The sequence below is a fragment of the Ovis canadensis genome, chromosome 7 (genome assembly GCF_042477335.2).
Source record: "Ovis canadensis isolate MfBH-ARS-UI-01 breed Bighorn chromosome 7, ARS-UI_OviCan_v2, whole genome shotgun sequence".
In the NCBI taxonomy this organism is placed as follows: Eukaryota; Metazoa; Chordata; class Mammalia; order Artiodactyla; family Bovidae; genus Ovis; species Ovis canadensis.
Genome location: NC_091251.1, coordinates 86,426,529 through 86,448,422, shown reverse-complemented (window position 1 = coordinate 86,448,422; position 21,894 = coordinate 86,426,529). Strand labels below are relative to the sequence as shown.

Sequence of the window (21,894 nt, the reverse complement as noted above, 5' to 3'; positions counted from 1 at the left end):
AAAAACAAATGTGCTATGATCCAGTGAAGTTGTTTATGTAAAGTGCTAAGCATGGAAGCTTGCATGCAGTAGGCACTCAACAAATGATAGCTATGATTACAATAACTTTAGTAAATAACAGTGGGACTTAGAAAGGTACTATTTCAAAAGCACTTTTATCGAACTGGCAAAGCAAAGTGTTGGGTTAAAAAAATATTCTATTGCTCACCTCATTTTACATAAAAGAAGATTGAGCCTCTAGAGAAAAAGATTTCCCTAATGGCATAAAACTAGTAGTAGCAATTCCTGGATTAGAACCTAGAAAAGTTTTCAGCAGAAATAAAGGTATCATTTAGAGAAATCCTGTTGTACATCTTTTTTGTTTTACTCTCAAAAGCACAGCATCAAATTAGTCACACCATTCAGCTCATAATTAAAAATAAATAAATAAAAATAAAAGACATCAATATATCTCTCTCAAGGAAAGACAAGTCTAATGGAGCAAATTAAGCACAGATATTGAAAAGCTAAACAATGTAATAAATAAGGTAGGCATTATTGACATATTCAAATTTAACCTCAAAAATAGAAAATATACTTTTTTAAAGCACATATAGACTCAGTCATGAAAATTGGCTTTGTATTATGTCACAAAGAACTCCTCAATAGTAGAAAAAAGTAAAAATCATGCAAATAGTATTTAGGTTAGACAATAATGGCAATAAATACCATAATAAAACTAAAAATTGATAACAAAATCAGAAAACAGTCTTTCCCATGTGAATATTTTAAAGTATACTATTAAAGAAGTGTTAGAAAAGGGTAAAGTACAACATAAACTCAAATCATTTCCAAAAAATAATGCTAATAGAAACAATAATATTAGAATCTATAAAAACAAGTTAGTGATTAGTAAAAATTTTATAGCTTTCAAATATTTATACAATGAGAATAAATGAATTCTATCTCTAACATGAAAACCTAAAGCAAAGAAAAGCAGAGGAAGAAAATAAAGATAAAAGCAATGAGGTTGAATACAGAGAACCAGTAGGACCAATAAACAGTCAACACATGCTGATTGGAAAATAAAAAATATTTTATTGACAGACCAGTAATGAACCTATTCCAGAAAAGAGGGAAGAAAGCATAAACATTCAATATAAGAAATCTAAGGGGTTTTAGAAACAAAAACTTACATTGTTATTCGGTGTTCAGTCACAAAGCTGTGTCCGACTCTTTGTGACACCATGGACTGCAGCACACCAGGCTTCCCTATCCTTCACCATCTCCCAGAGTTTGCTCAAACTCATTCCATTTCATCCTCTGTTGCCCCCTTCTCTTGCCCTCAATCTTCCCAGCATCAGGGTCTTTTTCCATGAGTTGGCTCTTTACATCAGGTGGCCAAAGTATTAGAGCTTCAGCTTCAGCATCAGTCCTTCCAATGAATATTTAGGGTTGCTTTAAGATTGACTGATTTGGTCTCCTTGCTGTGCATGGGACTCTCAAGAGTCTTCTCCAGCAGCACAGTTCAAAAGCATCAATTCTTCAGTTTTAATGGTCCGATTCTCATACCCATACACAACTATTGAAAAAGCCATAGATTTGACTATACAGACCTTTGTCAGCAAAGTGATGTCTCTGCTTTTCAATATGCTGTTTAGGTTTGTCATAGCTTTTCATTCAAGGAGCAAGTCTTTTTTAATTTCATGGCTGTAATCACTGATTTTGGAGCCCAAGAAAATAAAATCTGCCACTGTTTCCACTTTTTCCCCTTCAATTTGCCATGAAGTGATGGGACCAAATGTCAAGATCTTAGTGTTTTGAATGTTGAGTTTTAAGAAAGCTTTTTCACTCTCCTCTTTCAACCTCATCAAGAGGCTCTTTATTTCCTCTTCACTTTCTGCCATTAGAGTGGTATCACCTGTTCAAGGTGGATTTAGAAAAGGCAGAGAAACCAGAGATCAAATTGCCAACATTTGTTGGATCATTGAAAAAGCAAGAGTTCCAGAAAACCATCTACTTCTACTTTATTGACAAGGCCAAAGCCTTTGACTGTATGGATCACAATAAACTGTGGAAAATTCTTGAAGAGATGGGAATACCAGACCACCTGACCTGCCTCTTGAGAAATCTGTATGCAGGTCAGGAAGCAACAGTTAGAACTAGACATGACATGGAACAACAGACTGGTTCCAAATCAGGAAAGGAGTACATCAAGGCTGTATAGTGTCACCCTGCTTATTTAACTTATATGCAGAATACATCATGAGAAACGCTGGGCTGGAAGCACAAGCTGGAATCAAGATTGCCAGAAGAAATATCAATAACCTCAGATATGCAGATTACACCACCCTTATGGCAGAAAGTGAAGAAGAACTAAAGAGCCTCTTGATGAAAGTGAAAGAGGAGAGTGAAAAAGTTGGCTTAAAACTCAACATTCAGAAAACTAAGATCATGGCATCTGGTCCCATCACTTCATGGCAAATAGATGGGGAAACAACAGAAACAGTGACAAACTTTTATTTTGGGGGGCTCCAAAATCACTGCAGATGGTGATTGCAGCCATGAAATTAAAAGACGCTTGCTCCTTGGAAGAAAAGTTATGACCAACCTAGACAGCATATTCAAAAGCAGAGGCATTACTTTGCCAACAAAGGTCCATCTAGTCAAAGCTATGGCTTTTCCAGTAGTCATGTACGGATGTGAGAGTTGGACTGTAAAGAAAGCTGAGTGCTGAAGAATTGATGCTTTTGAACTGTGGTGTTGGAGAAGAATTTTGAGAGTCCCTTGGACAGTAAGGCGATCCACAGTCCATCCTAAAGGAAACCAATCCTGAATATTCATTGGAAGGACTGATGCTGAAGCTGAAACTCCAATAGTTTGGCCACCTGATGTGAAGCACTGACTTATTTGAAAAGATTCTGATGCTGGGAAAGACTAAAGGCAGGAGGAGAAGGGGACAACAGAGGATGAGATGATTGGATGGCATCACCGACTCAATGGATGTGAGTTTGAGTAAACTCCAGGAGTTTGTAATAGACAGGGAGGCCTGGCATGCTGCAGTCCATGGGGTCACAAAGAGTCGGACATGACTGAGCGACTGAACTGAAGTGATGGATCTGCATATTTGAAGTTGTTGATATAATTATTTTCATAGTATTGCAAAAATACATTTGAAAACCTAGATTTAATGCAAATTACAATATGCCAAAATTAATCCCAGTAAAGGTAAGAAGCCTACACTAGTCAGTTTTATTCTAAAAACTAAAGATATCAAAAAACTCAGTTCAGTTCAGTTCAGTTCAGTCACTCAGTCTTGTCCGGCTCTTTGCGACCCCATGAATTGCAGCATGCCAGGCCTCCCTGTCCATCACCAATACCTGGAGTTCACTCAGACTCGCATCCATCGAGTCAGTGATGCCATCCAGCCATCTCATCCTCTGTCGTCCCCTTCTCCTCCTGACCGCAATCCCTCCCAGCATCAGAGTCTTTTCCAATGAGTCAACTCTTCGCATGAGGTGGCCAAAGCATTGGAGTTTCAGTTTTAGCATCAGTCCTTCCAAAGAACACCCAGGGCTGATCTCCTTCAGAATGGACTGGTTGGATCTCCTTGCAGTCCAGGAAACTCTCAGGAGTCTTTTCCAACACCACAGTTCAAAAACATCAATTCTTCGGCGCTCAGCTTTCTTCACAGTCCAACTCTCACATCCATACATGACTACTGGAAAAACCACAGCCTTGACTAGACGGACCTTTGTTGGCAAAGTAATGTCTCCTGACACACAAAAAGTGCCAGGCCCAGATGGTTTCACAAGGAAATTCTAAATCCACAAAGAGCTGTTATTTAATTGTTATGTATAGTGATTCAGAGCATTTTAAAAGAAGAAAACATTCCCAATTGTTTTTACAAAGCCAGCATAACATCAGTTCCAAAATAGGCAAATACTGCACCATTCTCATTTATGTATATAAATGTAAAGAATTTTAAGTCAGCATCATCAGCAACAGAATACAAAAGCACATTAAAAAGATACTTCATGCAATTCACCAGTTGGTATGTATCCAAATGGGCTGAAAACTTATATCCACACAAAAATCTGCACATAAATGTTTACAGCATCTTTATTCATAATTGCCAAAACATGAAGGCAACTAAGATGTCCTCAGTAGGTGAATGGATATATAACCTGTGATATATCCAGACAATGGAATATTATTCAGTGCTAAAAAAGGAAGAAACTAATAAGTCAAGAAAAGACACAGAGAAATCTTAAATGTTTATTATTAAGTGAAAGAAGTTAATCTGAAAAGGTTACATACTGTACAAGTCCAACTACATGACCTTTTGGAAAAGGCAAAATTATGGAGAAAATAAAAGGATCAGTGGTTTCCAAGGATTGGAGGAGACAGGAGTAAATTGGTGATATATAAAATTTTAGGGCAGTGAAACTCTTCTGTATGATACTATAATAGTGGGTACATATCATTACACATTTGTCCAAACCTATAGAATGTACAAAGCCAAGAATGAACCCTCATGTTAACTATGGACTTTGAGCAATAATGATATGTCAGTGTAGGTTCATTTGATTGTAACAGATGTTCCACTCAGGTGGAGGATGCTGATAGTGGGGGAGGCTTTGTGTCTGTGGTGCAGGGAGTATATGGGAAATCTCTATTCCTTCCTTTCAATATTGTGTGAACCTAAAACTGCTGTAAAAAATAAAGTCTCTTAAAAGAATTTTTTTAAACTCAAACTTTATGACCAAGATGGGTTTATTCTAGGAATACAAGGATTGTTCAATATTAAGGAAGCCATTAATATAATTTATCATATTAATAGATACAAGGAGGAAAATGCTAAGATTATTTCCACATTTGCTAAAAAGGCTTTTTATACAATTCCACATCTTTTCTTCTGTTTTAAAAAATGAACTCGATAAAATAGAAATTGATGGATACTCCCTAACGTAGTAAAATAACAAAATATATCACAGCATGTTACTGGGGAAACATCAGAGGCATTCCTACTAAAGGTCAAGAACAAAACAAAGATGCTCACTATCTCCACTGTAACTTACTGCTTTAATGGAGATTAGCCAGTGCAATAAAACAATTCAATTAAAGGCACAAAATCTGGAAATAAAGAAGTTAAATTACACTTGCCAATGTTTTTAGACTAAACATATAAGATCCAAGGAATTTAACACAAACGTTAAAGGATTCAATAATGGTTGCTAAATTTTAAGTTAACATACAAAAAATATTACCCTTCAGACATATCAAAGAGTAAGATAGAAGACAATGTAAAAGTAAACCTTCTTTACAAAAGCAACAAAATTTAAAATACTAAACAGTAAACAACCAGAAATATGCAAACTTATATGAGAAAAATCTTTAAAATACTCTTGAAATCACAATAGTAATCTTGAACAAATGAAAAGGATCTTATGTTCTTGGATAAGGCAAATAAAATTAAGATGTTAATTTTCCTTAAAATTAATATATAAATATGTCAGTTTCATAATGGTACTAACATGATTTTTTTCTGGAGTTAAGTTGATAAGCAAAGTCAAAAGATAAATGACAGACTGGGAGGAACTATTACTACTCACATGAAATTAAAGGGCTATTTGTCCTAATATATACAAGTAAAATTATCAAAATCCGATACAAACATGGCCAAGAGACAGGAACAGACAATTCACAGAAAAAGATATATAAAGGGATCTCAAACATAGGAGACAATGCTCAAACTTCATAAAAGAAATCTGAACTAAAATTCTACTGTAAAATCATTTAGAATCTATTAGTTTGGCAGAAGTTTGACAATGTACTCTCTTCCTGTGGCTCTGTGCACGAATACTTTCACGGGTTGTTGCTGACAGTACAAAATGGGTCAACGTCATATGGAGAAAAACATGGCAATCTCTAGCAAAGCGACATACAATCCCTCTAAGAATTTACCCTGAGGAGATATCTCCACAAAGACAAAACAACATATGTACAAGGTTTTCCACAAATAGCAGCACTGTTTATTCCCCTGCCCGACGATTTCTTTCAGGTTTTGTCCGTGAGAGACAGAGATAGGAAGGCAGGAGAAGGGAGAAGGGGCTTGCCTCCCGCTTCCAGTCGCAGTCAGAACTTCTGAGCAGCACAAGAACAGCTGTACCTCCAGCGTCCCGCTTCTATTGCTGCGCACAGCTTCAAAGCCTTGGCACCTTCCTCCCAGAAGTCCCAACACCAGTCTTGGTACCGGCCCCCTAGACATCTGAGCAGGAGCAGTGCTCAGCATCCAAGGACCAGCTCCATGGCGCCCCCTTGAGGTCGCAGCCGTGGACTCTCTCCTCTGGGGGACTGGGTAAGGCCTGTGGGAGCCCCTCCTGCAAGTCCCCAGGTTCTATCCATGCTCTCTCTTCCATTTTGTTCCTTAATCCTAGCAGCAATGTCTCCTTTTTACAGCGACTACTTAAAGGAGACTTAAAGTGAAGGGATATATCTTGCCATGGCTTCCCATGGTGGCTCAGTGGTAAAGAACTCGCCTGCCAAGGCCGGAAACGCAAACAGGTTCAGTCCCCAGATGGGGAAGATCCCCTGGAGAAGGGTATGGCAACCCATTTCAGCATTCTTGCCTGGAAAATTCCATAGGCTGAGGAGCCTGGCGGGCACAGTCCATGGGGCCGCAAAGAGTGGGTCCAACTGAGCACACACAGCAGAGCAATGGCACTGAGCACCGCTGGAGACACCGTCTGAAACTGGGCCCCCAATGACTCAACAAAACAAAACCAGTCTCCAGACTAAAATGTCCACTTTGGGACTTCCGTGGTGGCCCAGTGGTTAGAACTCTGCACTTCCACTGCAGGGGGCGTAGGTTCCATCCCTGCTCAGGGAAGGAGGGGGGCATGGTGGACAAGGCCCACTTTAAAGCTGAAAGGGAAAAAAGTCTACATTCTTTAAGCCCTCCATTTTGAGTTCTCTTTTCTATAGTAAGCTTCGCTTTACCCATACTAAAACACTGGATTAAAGATTAGATGTGGAAAACAAAAATTATAAAACTTTCCGAAGAAAATAGAAAATATCTTTGTAACTTCAGGATATGGAGTGATTTCTTAAAGAAGGCATTAAAAAGCACTAATCATAAAGGAAAAGAAAAGCCCACATTAAAACTAAGAACTGTTCATCAAAAGATACTTTAAAAGGAGTGAAAAGACATTACAGAAAGAAGATATTTTTAGCACATGTCAAAGATCTAGAATTCAGAATATATGTAGAAATTCTATAAAATCAATGAGAAAAGGGGGACAAAGTAACACACTAGTTGAACTGCAACTTTAGGGAGAGACAATCCAAATGATAAATATGAAAAAAAAGTTCCACCTTATTAATAATGACAAAAAAAATTTAACAAGACCATAGTCAGGTAATATTTTTAGTCATTGACTGTAAAATTCTTTAAATCAGAAAATACCAAGTGCTGATGAGGATGTAAATCAATAGAAACACTTGCCAGTGCAGGTTGTTAAAATCATTTGTGTGTAAGTTGGTAAAAAATCAAAAGTGTAAGTTGGAAAAATAATTTTGAAGATCAATTTCACATTATCCTGTAAAACAGTAAAGTTGCAAACTCTCAGATAGAGGATTTCCACTTACAGGCATATACCATGTATATCTAGAACATGTAAAAAATGTACACGTATGTGGCAGGTACAAAAATGACTCATATAAGCATTTCTAGTAGCATTATTTTTTAAATAAACTTTGCTGTGGATTAGAGTAAAATGCACAAATTTTAAGTGCGGTTCAGTGTGTTTAAATGAATGTATATATTTGAGCTACCATTTCCACAATCAAAATACAGAACATTTACATAACCTTGGAAAATTCCTCTACATCCCTTGTAGTCAATCCCTTCCTCCAGGCAACCACTGATCTGACTTCTATCAGCATAAATTACCTTCATCTGTTCTAGAATTCATATAAATGAAATTATACAGCAAACACTCTTTTGTGTTGGCTTCTTTCCCTGAAATTACTGTGTTTGAGATTCATCTGTGTTTTTACATGTATCAGTAGTTCATTCATTTCTATTGCTAACTAATTTTCCATTGCATGAATTATCACACAATGATGGTCATTGGGTTATTTCACTTGGGGTTATTACAGATCATTCTACTGTAAGTATACTGTACAAGTCCTTTTGCGGACATATGTTTCCATTCTTCTTAAGAAAATATCTAGGGCTGAAATTGATAGGACATGGAATAGGTATATACTTATTTTAATTATATTTAAAAATTGTGAAATTGTTTTTCAAAAAGACTGTACCATTTTATACTTCCATAAGCAATATACAAGATTTCCAATTACCTTAATGTTATTCATTCCATTTGGTGTGAAGACAAGTATCTAAATGATTTTAATATGCATTTCCATGATGATAAATTTTTTTAATGTTATTCATTCCATTTGGTGTGAAGACAAGTATCTAAATGATTTTAATATGCATTTCCATGATGATTAGTGATATTGAGCATCTTCATTTGCTGATTAGACTTTAACATACATGTGCGTGTGTGTATCTTTTGTGAAGTGTCTGTTAAATCTTTTGTCCATTTTAAATTGGATTATTTGCCTTTGTACTGTTGTCAGAGTTCTTTATAAAGTCCATTTATCAAACTTATGTGCTATTTTGCAAATATTTTCTTCCAGTCTGTGAGCTGGTTTTTCATTTTCCTATGAAAAGCCAAAGATTTTATTTTTGTTGTTATTGTTTGAAGTTAAATGATGGCTAAGTGGGTAAAGAATCCACCTGCATTGCAGGTTTGATTCCCTGGGTTGGGAAGATTCCTGGAAAGAGGAAATGGCAACCCACTCTGATATTCTTGCTTGGAAAATCCCATAAACAGAGGAGCCTGGCAGGCTACAGTCCACAAAGAGTTGGACATGACCAAGCAACTAAATACAACAAACACAAAAGAAATAAATTATCAACAAACAGACTCCTTTCTTACTTTATAAATAAGGAAAATAATGTTCATGATATGTCACTTGCCAGGGCCTCTCATTAGAGTAAGTCTGGAAATGTAGGTTATCTAGTAACTCTGTATTTTAAAAGTTGTGAGGAACTTCCAAATTTTTTTCCAAAGTAGCTGCACTATTTTGCACTCCTGCAGCAATGTATAAAGGTTCTAGTTTTTCCATATTCTCAACAACACTAATTACTGTCTATCTTTTTAACTTTAACTATTGTAGTGTGTGAAATAGTTAAACTCCTATTTTATTGTGGAGTTGGGTTGGTTTTTTTTTTTTTGATAATTAAAAAATGTTTTATTTTAGAGACGCTACCTTTGGAATTTAAAATAAGCAGTATATTCACTAAAGAAACTGCCTTACAATACAGATAGTTTAAAAAATTTGTAACATTTTTCATTAAAATTTTTAAAATTTATTTATTTTTAATTGAAGGATAATTGTTTTACAATACTGTGTTGGCTTTTGCCATACATCAAAATGAAAAAATATTTTAATAATTCTAAAAATAATTTTGGAAGGCATGGGGAAGGATGGAGGAGCTGAATTATTATTTCAGTCTCTGATTAGTGGTTTTCATCCAGTTTAGTCCGGTAAGTAAAGATTTATTAGAATGTATTTATGTATATGTATATACATATATCTGAATCACCCTACTGTACACCCCAAACAAACACACCACTGTAAATCAACCATACTTTAATTTAAAATTTTTTAAATTAAAAAACAAAACAAAAGATTTATAAGAGAAATTATGTTTTAGGAAATCAGGGTGATAAAAATAACATTCAGTATGAGATCATATCATTCAAGAAAGATTGATAAACTGCTTGTAAAAGTCAAGATATAATCAAATTATATTCATAAGATCCTACTCAGTAACAGAAATACTCAGTAGAATCATCACAGAAACAAATAATTTTTACTATTTATTCAACACCTGTCATTTGCCAGGCACTGTGCTAAGTGCTTTATAGTTATGATTTCTAATTCTAAGAACTATGCTTAGGAAGACAGTTTAACTATTTTTTTGAAGAAATTAAGCTTATTAAAGTTTAATGCCCCACCTAAGGCCATACATCTGGTAGATGTGAGAACTGTTGTTTGAATCCAAGTTTTTCTTCCACTCCACACAGCACCTACCATATAGAAAATCATCAGAATAAACTGCTCTTATATTTTATCCAAATTTCATTTGTAAAATTCCAGACATGCCCTAGTATTCTGATATGCCAATATCTATCTTTCATTGTATTAATAAATAAGAAAATTCATTATGTTCTTATCAATTGGAAAATATTATCACAGATAACAATAATAAGCTCATCTTGTCCTCAGTTCCAACAATTTAGAACTTGTTACTCAATACAAGAAACCCTCTGATTCAAATATAAAGCACAGTATTCTATTCCACAATCACAAAGATCCAAAACTCCATTTTTGAGCCATTTCTGTATGAGAATCCAACTTGCATTTGTCCATGATCGAGTGAATATTAAATTAAGGAGTCCCTGAACAGGTCATAGTGTTGACAAAATTCAACAGGATGCTGGAGTCTACAGACACAGGAATCAAAGTTAGGCCCTTCTACACAGCCCCAGGTCCTCGTGATGGTTTAAAGTCAACATCTCTTCGTGCCGAACATACTCCCCAATGTCTGCTTGATGAAATGCCACCGTAATCATGGTGTCTACTCTCCTGCAGTCTTGTGTAGACTTTGCTGCCACCCCAAAAGCCAAAGGGATGTCTGCCAAGGAGTTCCCCATGACTCCCTAATACTGAGAAGTATTTCCAGTAATTTGACCGAGTCCAGATTTCAGCTCATGGTTCTCAGACAGGAAGGCTTGCCCTGTTTCAGGAACACTTTATTCTTGGCATAGTGCTAAGTTGATCAGTCATGTCCAACTCTTTGTGACACTGCGGACTATGGACGGCAGCCTGCCAGGCTCCTTTGTCCATGGGGATTCTCCAGGCAAGCTACTGGAGTGGGTGGCCATGCCCTCCTCCAGGAGATCTTCCCCACCCAGGGACTGAACCCACATCTATGTCTCCTGCATTGGTAGGTGAGTTCTTCACCATTAGTGCCAAGTGGGAAGCCCCATTCTTGGCATAGGGTGCTAGGTAATCCAGAGCTGTAATGTCCAACTGAAACTTGTGGGTCTTAGGGAATTTTCCAAAGTACCTCCCAAGCAAAACAAACTTGTCACCAGAGACACCCACGACCAACTTCAAGATCATCTCATTCACACAGTACACTGTGCGGTCATTGTGCAGCCTGAAACAGTAGGTGCTGTAGGATCTGTTGACCAGTAGCTGAAGGTTCTCGCTGATGAATTTTGCTGTCTTCTCAAACATTACATGGGTCTCCTCTTCAGTCAGAGGCCGAATTTTCCTACTGGTTTGGAACCCAGATTCTTCGGGCCTCAGTTGTTGAAATGGAAACTTCATTGTGGTTTTAATTTGTATGTTAAGCATCTTTTATGTGCTTTCTGATCATTTGCAAGTCTCTTTTGGAGGACTGTCTATTGAGATACTTAGCTCATTTTAAAAATTAAGGTATTTGTGCTTTTATTGTTGAGTTGAATTTTTTTAATCATTCTGAATACAAGTCCCTAATCTGATACATGATTTGCAAATATTTTTTCTCTGATTCTATGTGTTATATTTTCTTTCTTTTTTTTTTTTTTTGATGATTTCCTTTAAAGGACAGAAGTTTTTAATTTTGATGAAGTCTGATTTGCCCTTTTTCCTTTTATTGCTGTGTTTTTGGCGTCTCATTAAGAAACCAGCATCTAACCTAAAGCCAAGAAGATATCAATCTAGGTTTTTTTTTCTTCCCAGCAAGGTTATAGTTTTAGCTCTTACATTTAGGTCAATGATCAATTTTGAGTTAATTTTCATATATAGTGTGATACACGGGTCCAGTTTCATTCTTTTACGTATGAATATCTGAATGTCCCAGTACCATTCATTGGGAAAAAACATGTTTTCCCCACCAGATTTTTTTGGCACCCTTGTTGAAAATCAGTTAACTATAAATAAGAGTTAGTCATTTCTTCCCAAACTTCTGAAATTATATCTAATATCATTTCCTCTATCCTTAAGAATTTCTCTTAGCATTTCTTACTGTGGGCATTATTTATAATTGCAAGACAGCTGAAAGGTCCCCAAATGTCTATAGATGAAATAATGAATTAATGAAATGAATTATTTTCTTAGACTATCATCTAGCCATGAAAACTGAATTTATTGTAACTACATACAAAGACATAGAAAACTCTTAGAATAATAAGAACTCTACAAACAACCTGATTTTAAAATGGGCGGAAGAACTGAATAGACATTTTCCCAAAGAGGAAATGCAGATGACCAATAGGCACATGAAAGATGCTCAATGTTGCTAACCATCAGGGGAAACGCAAATCAAAACCACGGTGAAACTTCACACCTGTCAGAATGACTATCATGAAAAAGACCACAAATAACAAATGTTGGCAAGGATGTGGAGACAAGGGAACCCTCAAACACTGCTACTGTAAATGTAAATTGTGCAGTCACTGTGGAAAATGGAATGGCGGTTTCTCAAAAAACTAAAAGTAGAGCTACTATATGACTCCAAATTCTATTCTTGGATCACTTCAGTTCAGTTCAGTCACTCAGTCATGTCCGACTCTTTGCAACCCCAAGGAGAGATGCACACGAGGCCTCCCTGTCCATCACCAACTCTCAGAGCTTGCTCAAACTCATGTCCATTGAGTCGGTGATGTCATCCAGCCATCTCATCCTCTGTGGTTCCCTTCTCCTCCTGCCTTCAATCTCTCCCAGCATCAGGGTCTTTTCCAATGAGTCAGTTCTTCGCATTAGGTGGCCAGAGTATTGGAGTTTCAGCTTCAGCATCAGTCCTTCCAATGAATATTCAGGATTGATTTCCTTTAGGATGGACTGGTTGGACCTCCTTGCAGTCCAAGGGACTCTCAAGAGTCTTCTCCAACACCACAGTTCAAAAGCATCAATTCTTTGGTGCTCAGCTTTCTTTATAGTCCAACTCTCACATCCATATATGACCACTGGAAAAACCATAGCATTGACTAGACAGACCTTTGTCATCAAAGTAATGTCTCTGCTTTTTAATATGCTGTCTAGGTTGGTCATAACTTTTCTTCCAAGGAGCAAGCGTTTTTTAATTTCATGGCTGCAGTCACTATCTGCAGTGATTTTGGAGCCCAGAAAAATAAAGTCTCTCCCTGTTACCATTGTTTCCCCGTCTATTTGCCGTGAAGTGATGGGACTGGATGCCATGTTTTTCGTTTTCTGAATGTTGAGTTTTAAGAAAACTTTTTCTCTCTCCTCTTTCACTTTCATCAAGAGGCTCTTTAGTTCTTCACTTTCTGCCATTAGGGTGGTGTCATCTGCATATCTGAGGTTATTGATATTTCTCCTGGCAATCTTGATTCCAGCTTGTGCTTCATCCAGCCCAACATTTCACATGATATATTCTGCATATAAGTTAAATAAGCAGGGTGACAGCATAAAACTTATACTACATATAAGCTGTATACACACACACACATATACATATAATTTGAAAAGATTCATGAACCTCAATGTTCATAGAAGCACAATTTACAACTGCCAAGACTTGAAAGCAACTTAAGTGTCCATCAACAGATGAGTGGATAAGAAGATATGAGATACACACACACACAAAATGACATACTACTCAGTCATAAAAATGAATGAAATTTTTCCATTTGCAGCAACACGGCTGGACTTGGAGGACATTATGCCAAGTGAAGTAAGCTAGCCAAAGAAAGACAGAGACTGTATGATACTACTTATACGTAGAATCTAAAAAATACAACGAACATTAACAAAACAACAACAAGAAGCAGACTCACAGATATGGAGAACAAACTAGTGGTTGCCAGTGGAGAGAGGGAAAAGGGGAGGGGCAATATAGGGGTAGGAGAGTAAGAGGTACAAACTATTATTAATATGTATAAACTGCAAAGTTATATTGTATGACATAGGAAAAATTGTCACTATTTTATAACTCTAAGCGGAGGATAACCTTTAAAAATTGTGAATCACGGCCTCTTGCCTTCTGGGATGACTCATGCCCTCTCTTTGAAGTCTGTTTCTCTCAGGGCCACTTTCACCTTTTGCGATGAACCCCATTCTGTCTATGGAACGTGTTGCTGTTTAGTCGCTAAGTCGTGTCCAGTTGTTTTATAGCCTGCCAGGCTCCTCTGTCCATGGGGTTCTGCAGGCAAGAGGCTGCTAGAGTGGGTTGCCATTTCCTTCTTCGGGGGATCTTCCTGACCCAGTGATAGAATCCGAGTTTCCTGCTTAGCAAGCAGATTCTTTATGAAAGAGCCACCTGGGAAGCCCTGTGGAATATGTACCTCTCTAAATAAAACCACTTCTTACCCATCACTTTGTCTTTCACTGAATTCTTTCTGCAACAAGACCAAAAACCTGAGCATCTGTTAAGTCCTGACACCAGGAATTAAGGCTCCCCACCCAGGTGGAGGAGGGAATGATGATGTTGACCCTCCAGACTTCAACCAACTAAAGCTTGGACTCTGTTGACCTTTGCCCCAATTCTAAGCTTAATTCTCCTCTCCTCAACACCCCTCATGGATATGCACATACCCTTAGTTTAAGACTTTCCCAGTTTTGCAGTTCTGGGAGACATTTTGAGAAATGATCCCTGGTATTCTCTTTACTTGTAGCAAGTAATAAATCCTTCCTTCAACCCATGCTGCTGCTGCTGCTAAGTCGCTTCAGTCGTGTCCGACTCTGTGCGACCCCATAGATGGCAGCCCACCAGGCTCCCCCATCCCTAGGATTCTCCAGGCAAGAACACTGGAGTGGGTTGCCATTTCCTTCTCCAATGCATGAAAGTGAAAAGTGAAAGTGAAGTTGCTCAGTCGTGTCCAAACCTCAGGGACCCCATGGACTGCAGCTTTCTAGGCTCCTCCATCCATGGGATTTTCCAGGCAAGAGTACTGGAGTGGGGTGCCATTGCCTTCAACCCATACCCCCCCCTAAAAAATTGTGAATCACTATATTGTACACCTGTATCATATAATACTGTACATCAACTATATTTCAATAAGAAAAAAAAGGAAAAAGAATTCTGACTTTTATTTAGTGTAAGATGACAATTCATTGTAGTGCTTTGGGCAGAGGAACAATATTATATGACTCACATTGTAACTGGATTTTTCTGGGTGCTTTGTTGAGGTAGAATGTGGAGGGTGGAAAGTAAGAACAGAAGCTGGCAGATCCACTGCGAGGCTACTGCAATAATTTATGTAATAGATGATGATGTCTTGGACTAAGATTGTGGTAGTGGAAATGACAAGAAAAGTGGTAGAACTCTGGATACATTTTGAAGGTACAAGCAACAAAATTTGAGGGGTATTGGTGAAGGATAGGAATCCAGTAGGTATTAGGATGAAAGGAAAATGAGCTAACTTTAAAATATTTTTTAAAATAATGACACAGTTGGTGTGATGATACTGCAAAAATGGTGAGGCATAGAAAGTGAAAGGAATAGTAACACTTTTGTTTTTAGTCTGAACAAATGGAAGAATAAAGTCTTATGTTATTGTCTGAACTTTTATGTTTCAAAATTTTATAATATGCAAATGTTGAGAATAATTAACCTTTAACAAAAAGATTATAAATATGAATTAAAATAGTAATTAGAATATTTAGAGATTTTAAAAATGAGGATAATAAGAAATGAGATACTAGAAAACACAGATAGGAATATCTCAGTAGGAGTTATCTCAAAGTTAAACAGGTACTTTAAAACTTTTCTATAAAACTTTGTATTACAATTATTATGTATGCATGATCATGGTATTTTTGTCTATTAAAACTTCTTTATTGATGCCTCTTCAGCATGTAGAAAGATGGCAGGCATATAATATGCACTCAAGAGTCAGAACAAATGAACAAAGAGCCTTATTTTTTCTCTAGGTCCAATTTTTTCCTTTACCTATTATTTAAATTCCACAAGTTCTGAGTTTGACTTTCACCATTCTATATGATAAGAATTAAGAGACAGTGATTTATGAGTCATTATTATCAGAGTAAACTTCAGTTATAACCAAACCAATCTAAAGAATTTTAAACAAAAAAAAATCCACAGATGATTTTTCTGAAGAGTTTTTTAATCTGTGAAACTAATCAGCATGTTAAACTAAAATTCAAAAGAGTTCCTTAAATATTCTTCATTATGCACATCTTGGAATGTGTCTATTTACTAGAGATTACAAAAAAATAAGACTACCTTTTGAGATAGGAGATAAAGCAGCTTATGTTCTGTAGGGCAAGATTCTATGTTGGTACACTTATCATTCTTACTAGGTGATAACCAAGCTGACTCCAAGAATGCTGTGGTTATTCAAGTGCGGTTAGCATGCCACTGGGGGTTTACATGATTATTTTAGTTGATGATACACAAACACACTATTAAAAAAAAATCAACAATTCCATGGATAATAGTGTTTAGGACTAGGTTAAAGTAGGCATTACAATGAAAGGAATATGAGTCAACTTCAAATTATTTAAAAAATAACAGCCCAGTTGGTATGATGACACTGTGAAAATTGTGATGATCGTAAATGAAAGACTGAAGTTTTAGAAACATTAAGTTAAAGGAATAGGGAAGAGTACAATGCACATTGTATACCATTAATAAGGAGTTATTAATTTGATGAGGTTTGGAAAGGGAATTGAGACGCTGGACAGATACAGCTTCTAAATGATCTATGGACAATGGTTTAAGGACAGAGAATAAACAGATGCTATTAAAGAAGAGGTTCTGGCACTTAGCTGGGACTTTATCATAAACAAAGAGAGGTGATACTGCTGTCCATCAGTGGTCAGCTCACTGAGGGTCGGTCTGTTATATGTCTGTCTTCACATATCTTATCTATTTGAGAAAGAAAAGTACATGAAGACTATGATTATATCTGTGTAGTCTACCTCCTTCATATTGGTAGAATAAAATAAATATGTGGATATTTACAAATTTTAATACTAATGAAAGAGCATTTTATGACATATGAATTGATTCAGAGATAACTTTTTCTTAACAACATGCAAAAAAACATATCATAAATACATGGTTCAGTGAATTTTCACACACCAAATGAACCCATAAAGCATTATTTTCCCTTTGTTTTTAAACTAGCTGCATTGCCTAAACTTCTTTGTTCACTTTTACCTAAATGAAATAAAACACTCTACTCATTGGGATTTCATGCCAAGTCGTATCTTCAGACTGTCATAATTGTTAGTGTTTTTAATGTTTAAAGTCTACATGTGAACTTTTTACTGTCTCAATAGGTTGGGAGCAGGGGTGATATTACCATTAAAGCCTTATCTCTGGAGTGCTATATAGAATTCAATTGACATTTATTTTAAACAGTTTAAATTCCAACAGCAACAGACCTTGGTACCTTTATTTTCTCTCCTTTTGTTCAATCAGAAGTTCAAATAGATACAATATGTGCCTTATTATTAACCAATGAGATCTTCCTGCTTTGGTGTATTTTAAGTTGCCAACATTAACTTATTAATAATTACGGTTTTCTTCTGGCCATTTCTTTTCTGTGATAATAAATACTGTGAAACAGAAATGGAGAATATACCAAATCTGACACTCTTCTTGTGGTAATTGTTTTCTTGACTTCTTAGCTGCAATCTAAAATAATTTTTCCTTGGTGGATTATTATGACTTTTGGGTTCAGAAGAGAACTTTCCAAACTTTAAGGATTAGACAAATTACAAAGTTAGGAATATGTTAGCATTTTAATTAAAATTTCCAGTTGATTTGATGAGCAATTACCTATTTTGAATTTCACTGCATAATACAATGAAAACAGAATAAATTTTTGTACCAATTAAAAAATTACTATTAATCTTTCTCTGAACTATTTTTCTTGTTTCCTTAATTTTTTCTTCTTATTCTTTTTTCTAAATCTACCTCCATTATAGTTTTCTCCTATACTGAATCCTTATAACTTAAAAATTTTCTCCTCTTTCTTGGGGTGTGTGTGTGTGTGTGGATGTGTGTGTCTCCTTTGTTCTGAATCTTTGGTCTGTTTTGTTCATGGGGTAATTTTTATGCTTTCTCTCTGACTCTCTTTGCCTCTCTTTCTGTTTGGCTTCTTCTTTTCCATCCTTCTTCCCTCCCTATTTTTGCTCCTCTTTCTTTTAGTTGAAAGCTGAGAAAGCTTTATCTTGACAGCTTAGAGTAAAGAATATTCGATTAACTTGAAACTCATAATTTGGTAGATTTGTTTTCTTCTTATTTCATGATGTTTATTTTGAACATTTATTCATAAGTCTCTTTGCCATTGACAGGTTATTATAAATAAAAATAATAATCTTTGTGAAGTACAAGAATAAAATAATATGAACATGATGCCCATAAAATATGGCTTCTTAAATATTGAAAATTTCAAAAAAAAATCTATTTTCAAATTAGTTTTAAAAATAATGCATATTATCTTAATGACTTCAATGGTCAATAAGATTTTTAGGAAAATGAGTAATATATTCTAACATTCTCTACTTGCATAAGTCAATGGGAAGTATGTGTTTTAAGAAAAAAGTTAACAAAAACAGATCAATATTTACACACATGCTGGAGAAAATCTTGAACTTCAATAGAGAGAAAAAAAAATACATGCATAAAACTAAATAAAAAATCAAGTGCAAATGCCAGCAACAAAAATAATCAAACTAAGCTCAGATTTTTTTCTATGACATTACATACTAGAAAGCAATGAAATAATGTCTTTGTACTTGAAAGAGATTGAGTCTCATGACTTTTATAGTTAGTCTGTCATTTCATATGTGAAGATAACAGACAGAGTTAGATAGCCAAGGACTACCCATAACCCTTCCTGAAAAAATACTCAAGTAAAATTCTGGTCAGCCAAGAGAAGTAGTCAAAATAGAGGTTCAAAGAGAGGAGAGATGACTATATCAAAGGATGGGTGCTAAGAATTAAATATAATTTAATCATAAGATTATATTGCAATAATTATTATGAATAATTGCAAAACAAAGAATATATTATTAGCAAGTCTTAAGACATATCTAAAGGTAAAAATAACTTGAATATAAGAAATTATTTAAGTTCCCCCAGACAGATGGGGAAAAATAACGAAGAGATATGGGAAATGTTAAAATGTTCTGATAACCTTTTCGTGTGTGTGCAATTCAATGACTTTTAGTATATTCACAGAGTTGTGCATATGTATCACCACAATCCATTTTATACTATTTTTTTTTAACCTCAAAAAGAAACATTATACCCTTTAGCCATCAGCCCACAACCTTATAAGTACGACCAAATTCAGGCCTAGGCAACCACTAATCTACTTTCTGTCTTTATAAATTTTCTTCATCTGGACATTTCACAGAAATGAAATCATACAATAGGTAATGCTTTGTGACTGACTTCCTTCTCTTAGCATGTTTTTGTAGCATGTATCAGAATTCCATTCCTTTTTACATCAAAATAACATTCAATAGATACACTGTATTCATTTGTTGATGGGCACTTGGGTTTTTTCCTACTTTCTGGTTATTACAAATAATGCTGCTATGAAATTTTGGAATTTTTTCTATGAACATGTGTTTCTTGGGTGTATGCCTAGGACTAGTGGATCATGTGGTAACTCTGCGTGTAACCATTCAGGGAACTGCCAAACTGTTTTTCAAAGTGGCTGCACCATTTAACATTCTCACCAGCAATGGATGAGTGTTCTAATCTGTACACATCCTAACCAGTACTTATTATCTATCTTTTTGATTATAGCCATCCTTGTGTGAAGTGGTATCTCTGGTTTTGGTTTGCATTTCTCAAATTATTAATGATACTGAGCATCCTTCCACATGCTTATTGGTTATTTGTATTAATATATTTTTTGAGTCACTACTATTCAAACCTTTTGTCAGCTTCTTGACTGGGCTGTCTCTTTTTGTTGCTGTTGTTGAGTTGTAATAGTTCTTCATATATTCTGGATACTAGACAATTATTAAATATATAATTTGCAAATATTTTCTCCCATTCCATGGGCTGTCTTTTCGCTTTCTTGATGAGGTTCTTTGGAGCTCACAAGTTTTAAATTTTGATGAGGTTCAGTTATCTATTTTTTCTTTTATAGTTTACTCTTTTTGGTATCATAGCTAAGAAAATATTGCCTAACTCAAAGTCAAAAAGATATTCATCTAGGCTTTCTTCTAAGTTTCTTTTTTTTCCTTCAAAAAGAGTTTCTGTATTGTTTTAACATTTGAAACATTTAAGTTGATGATTCTTTTTTGATTAATTTTTATAAATGGTGTCAGATTCAACTGTAGTTTTATGGATGGTAGAAGTTCAACTTTACTTTTTTATATGTGGATATCCCATTATCCCAGCACCATTCATGGAAAATACTATTGTTTTCCTATGGATTTTCTTGACATTCTTGTCAAAAATCAATTGACATAAATGTAAGAATTTATTTCTGATTCTCAGTGTTATTTCATTGGTCTGTAAGTCTATCCTTATGCCAGCTCCACACTACCTTGGTTACTATCGCTTTTAGTAAGTTTTGAGATTGGGGAATGTGAGTCCTCCAACTTTGTTATTCTTTGTCAAGATTGTTTTGGATATTCTGGGTCTCTTGTACTTCCATATGAACTTTAGAATCAACTTGTGCCATGCTACAAAAAATGGCAGCTGAAGTTCTGATTGAGATTGCATTGAATATATACATCAATTTGAGAAGTATTACCATCTTAACAATATGAAGAATTCCATCAATCCAAGATATCTTTCCCTTTATCTTGGTCTTTAATTTCTCTCAATGACCTTTTGAAGTTTCCATTGTATGTCTTGCCTTTTAGGGGGGTTATATTTATTTCAAGTATCTTATTCTTTTTGATGCCATTGAGGATGGCATTTTCAATTTGGATTCCCTGATTTTTCATTGGTAACATATAGAAATGCATTTGAGTGTTATATATTAATTTTTTGTGCTGCAACTTTGCTAAACACATTTATCAGTTCCAGTACTTTTTGTAGATACAATGGAATTTTCTACATAAAAGATCATGTCACCTACATTAAATAGTTTAATTTCTTCCTTTCCAATCTTAAAACTTTCTTAGAAAAAGTCATATTGCTCTAGATAGAAACTGCAGGGCAGTGCTGGATAGAAGATGTAATGAGAGCAGATATCCATGTCTTGTCCCTGATACTTGAGGGAAATCATTTAGTTTTTCACCATTGAGTATATGTTAGCAGTAGTCTTCTTCATCAGTGTCCCTTATCCAATTGAGAAAATTTCTTCCTTTTCCTAATTTGCTGAGAGATTTTTCAGGAATGGATATTGGATTCTGTCAAATTATCTTCTGTATCTACTGACGTGATCACGTGTTTTTATCCTTTCTTCTATTAATGTGTTTTATTACATTGATGTTTTTGTAGGTTAGATCAATTTTGCCTTCCTGGGATAAATTCCATGTGGTTGTGGTGCATAACCCTTTTTATATAAATTGATCATGAAATTTGATACATTAGTATTTTCTTGAGAATGTTTGCATCAATTTTCCTAAAGATGCAAAAATATTTATAAGATTTTTAAAAATATTCATAAAATATTGGTTTGTAGTTTTCTTTCCTTGTGGTGTCTTTGTTTGGTCTTGGTATCAGTCATACAGGCTTCACAGAATGAGTTAGAAAGAAAGCATTCCTGGCTCTGTTACTTTTTTGGAACAGTTTGTGAGGGATGGCTATTCTTCTTTAGAGGTTTGGTAAAATTCAGCAGTGAAGACACTGGGGCATGGACCTTCATTTCTGGGAAG

At 35.5% G+C, this 21,894-nt stretch overlaps 1 protein-coding gene across 1 annotated transcript; it reads right to left on the bottom strand.

Moving 5' to 3' along the window:
* Nucleotides 1-10,586: 10,586 nt before the first annotated feature.
* LOC138444237 (60S ribosome subunit biogenesis protein NIP7 homolog) lies at nt 10,587-11,457 on the bottom strand. Its single transcript, XM_069597521.1, has 2 exons — nt 11,114-11,457; nt 10,587-10,746 (listed from the first exon to the last, which is right to left on the bottom strand). Exons 1-2 carry the CDS (start codon nt 11,455-11,457, stop codon nt 10,587-10,589), a joined length of 504 nt encoding a protein of 167 aa, XP_069453622.1.
* Nucleotides 11,458-21,894: the final 10,437 nt, after the last annotated feature.

Bases quoted from the DNA above. Each gene is read 5' to 3' on its own strand.
- LOC138444237 (XM_069597521.1), bottom strand. From the start codon at position 11,457: ATGAAGTTTCCATTTCAACAACTGAGGCCCGAAGAATCTGGGTTCCAA. The intron at 10,747-11,113 runs GAATGGGGCTTC...AGACATCCCTTT, and splicing joins TACCTAGCACCCTATGCCAA to GGCTTTTGGGGTGGCAGCAA.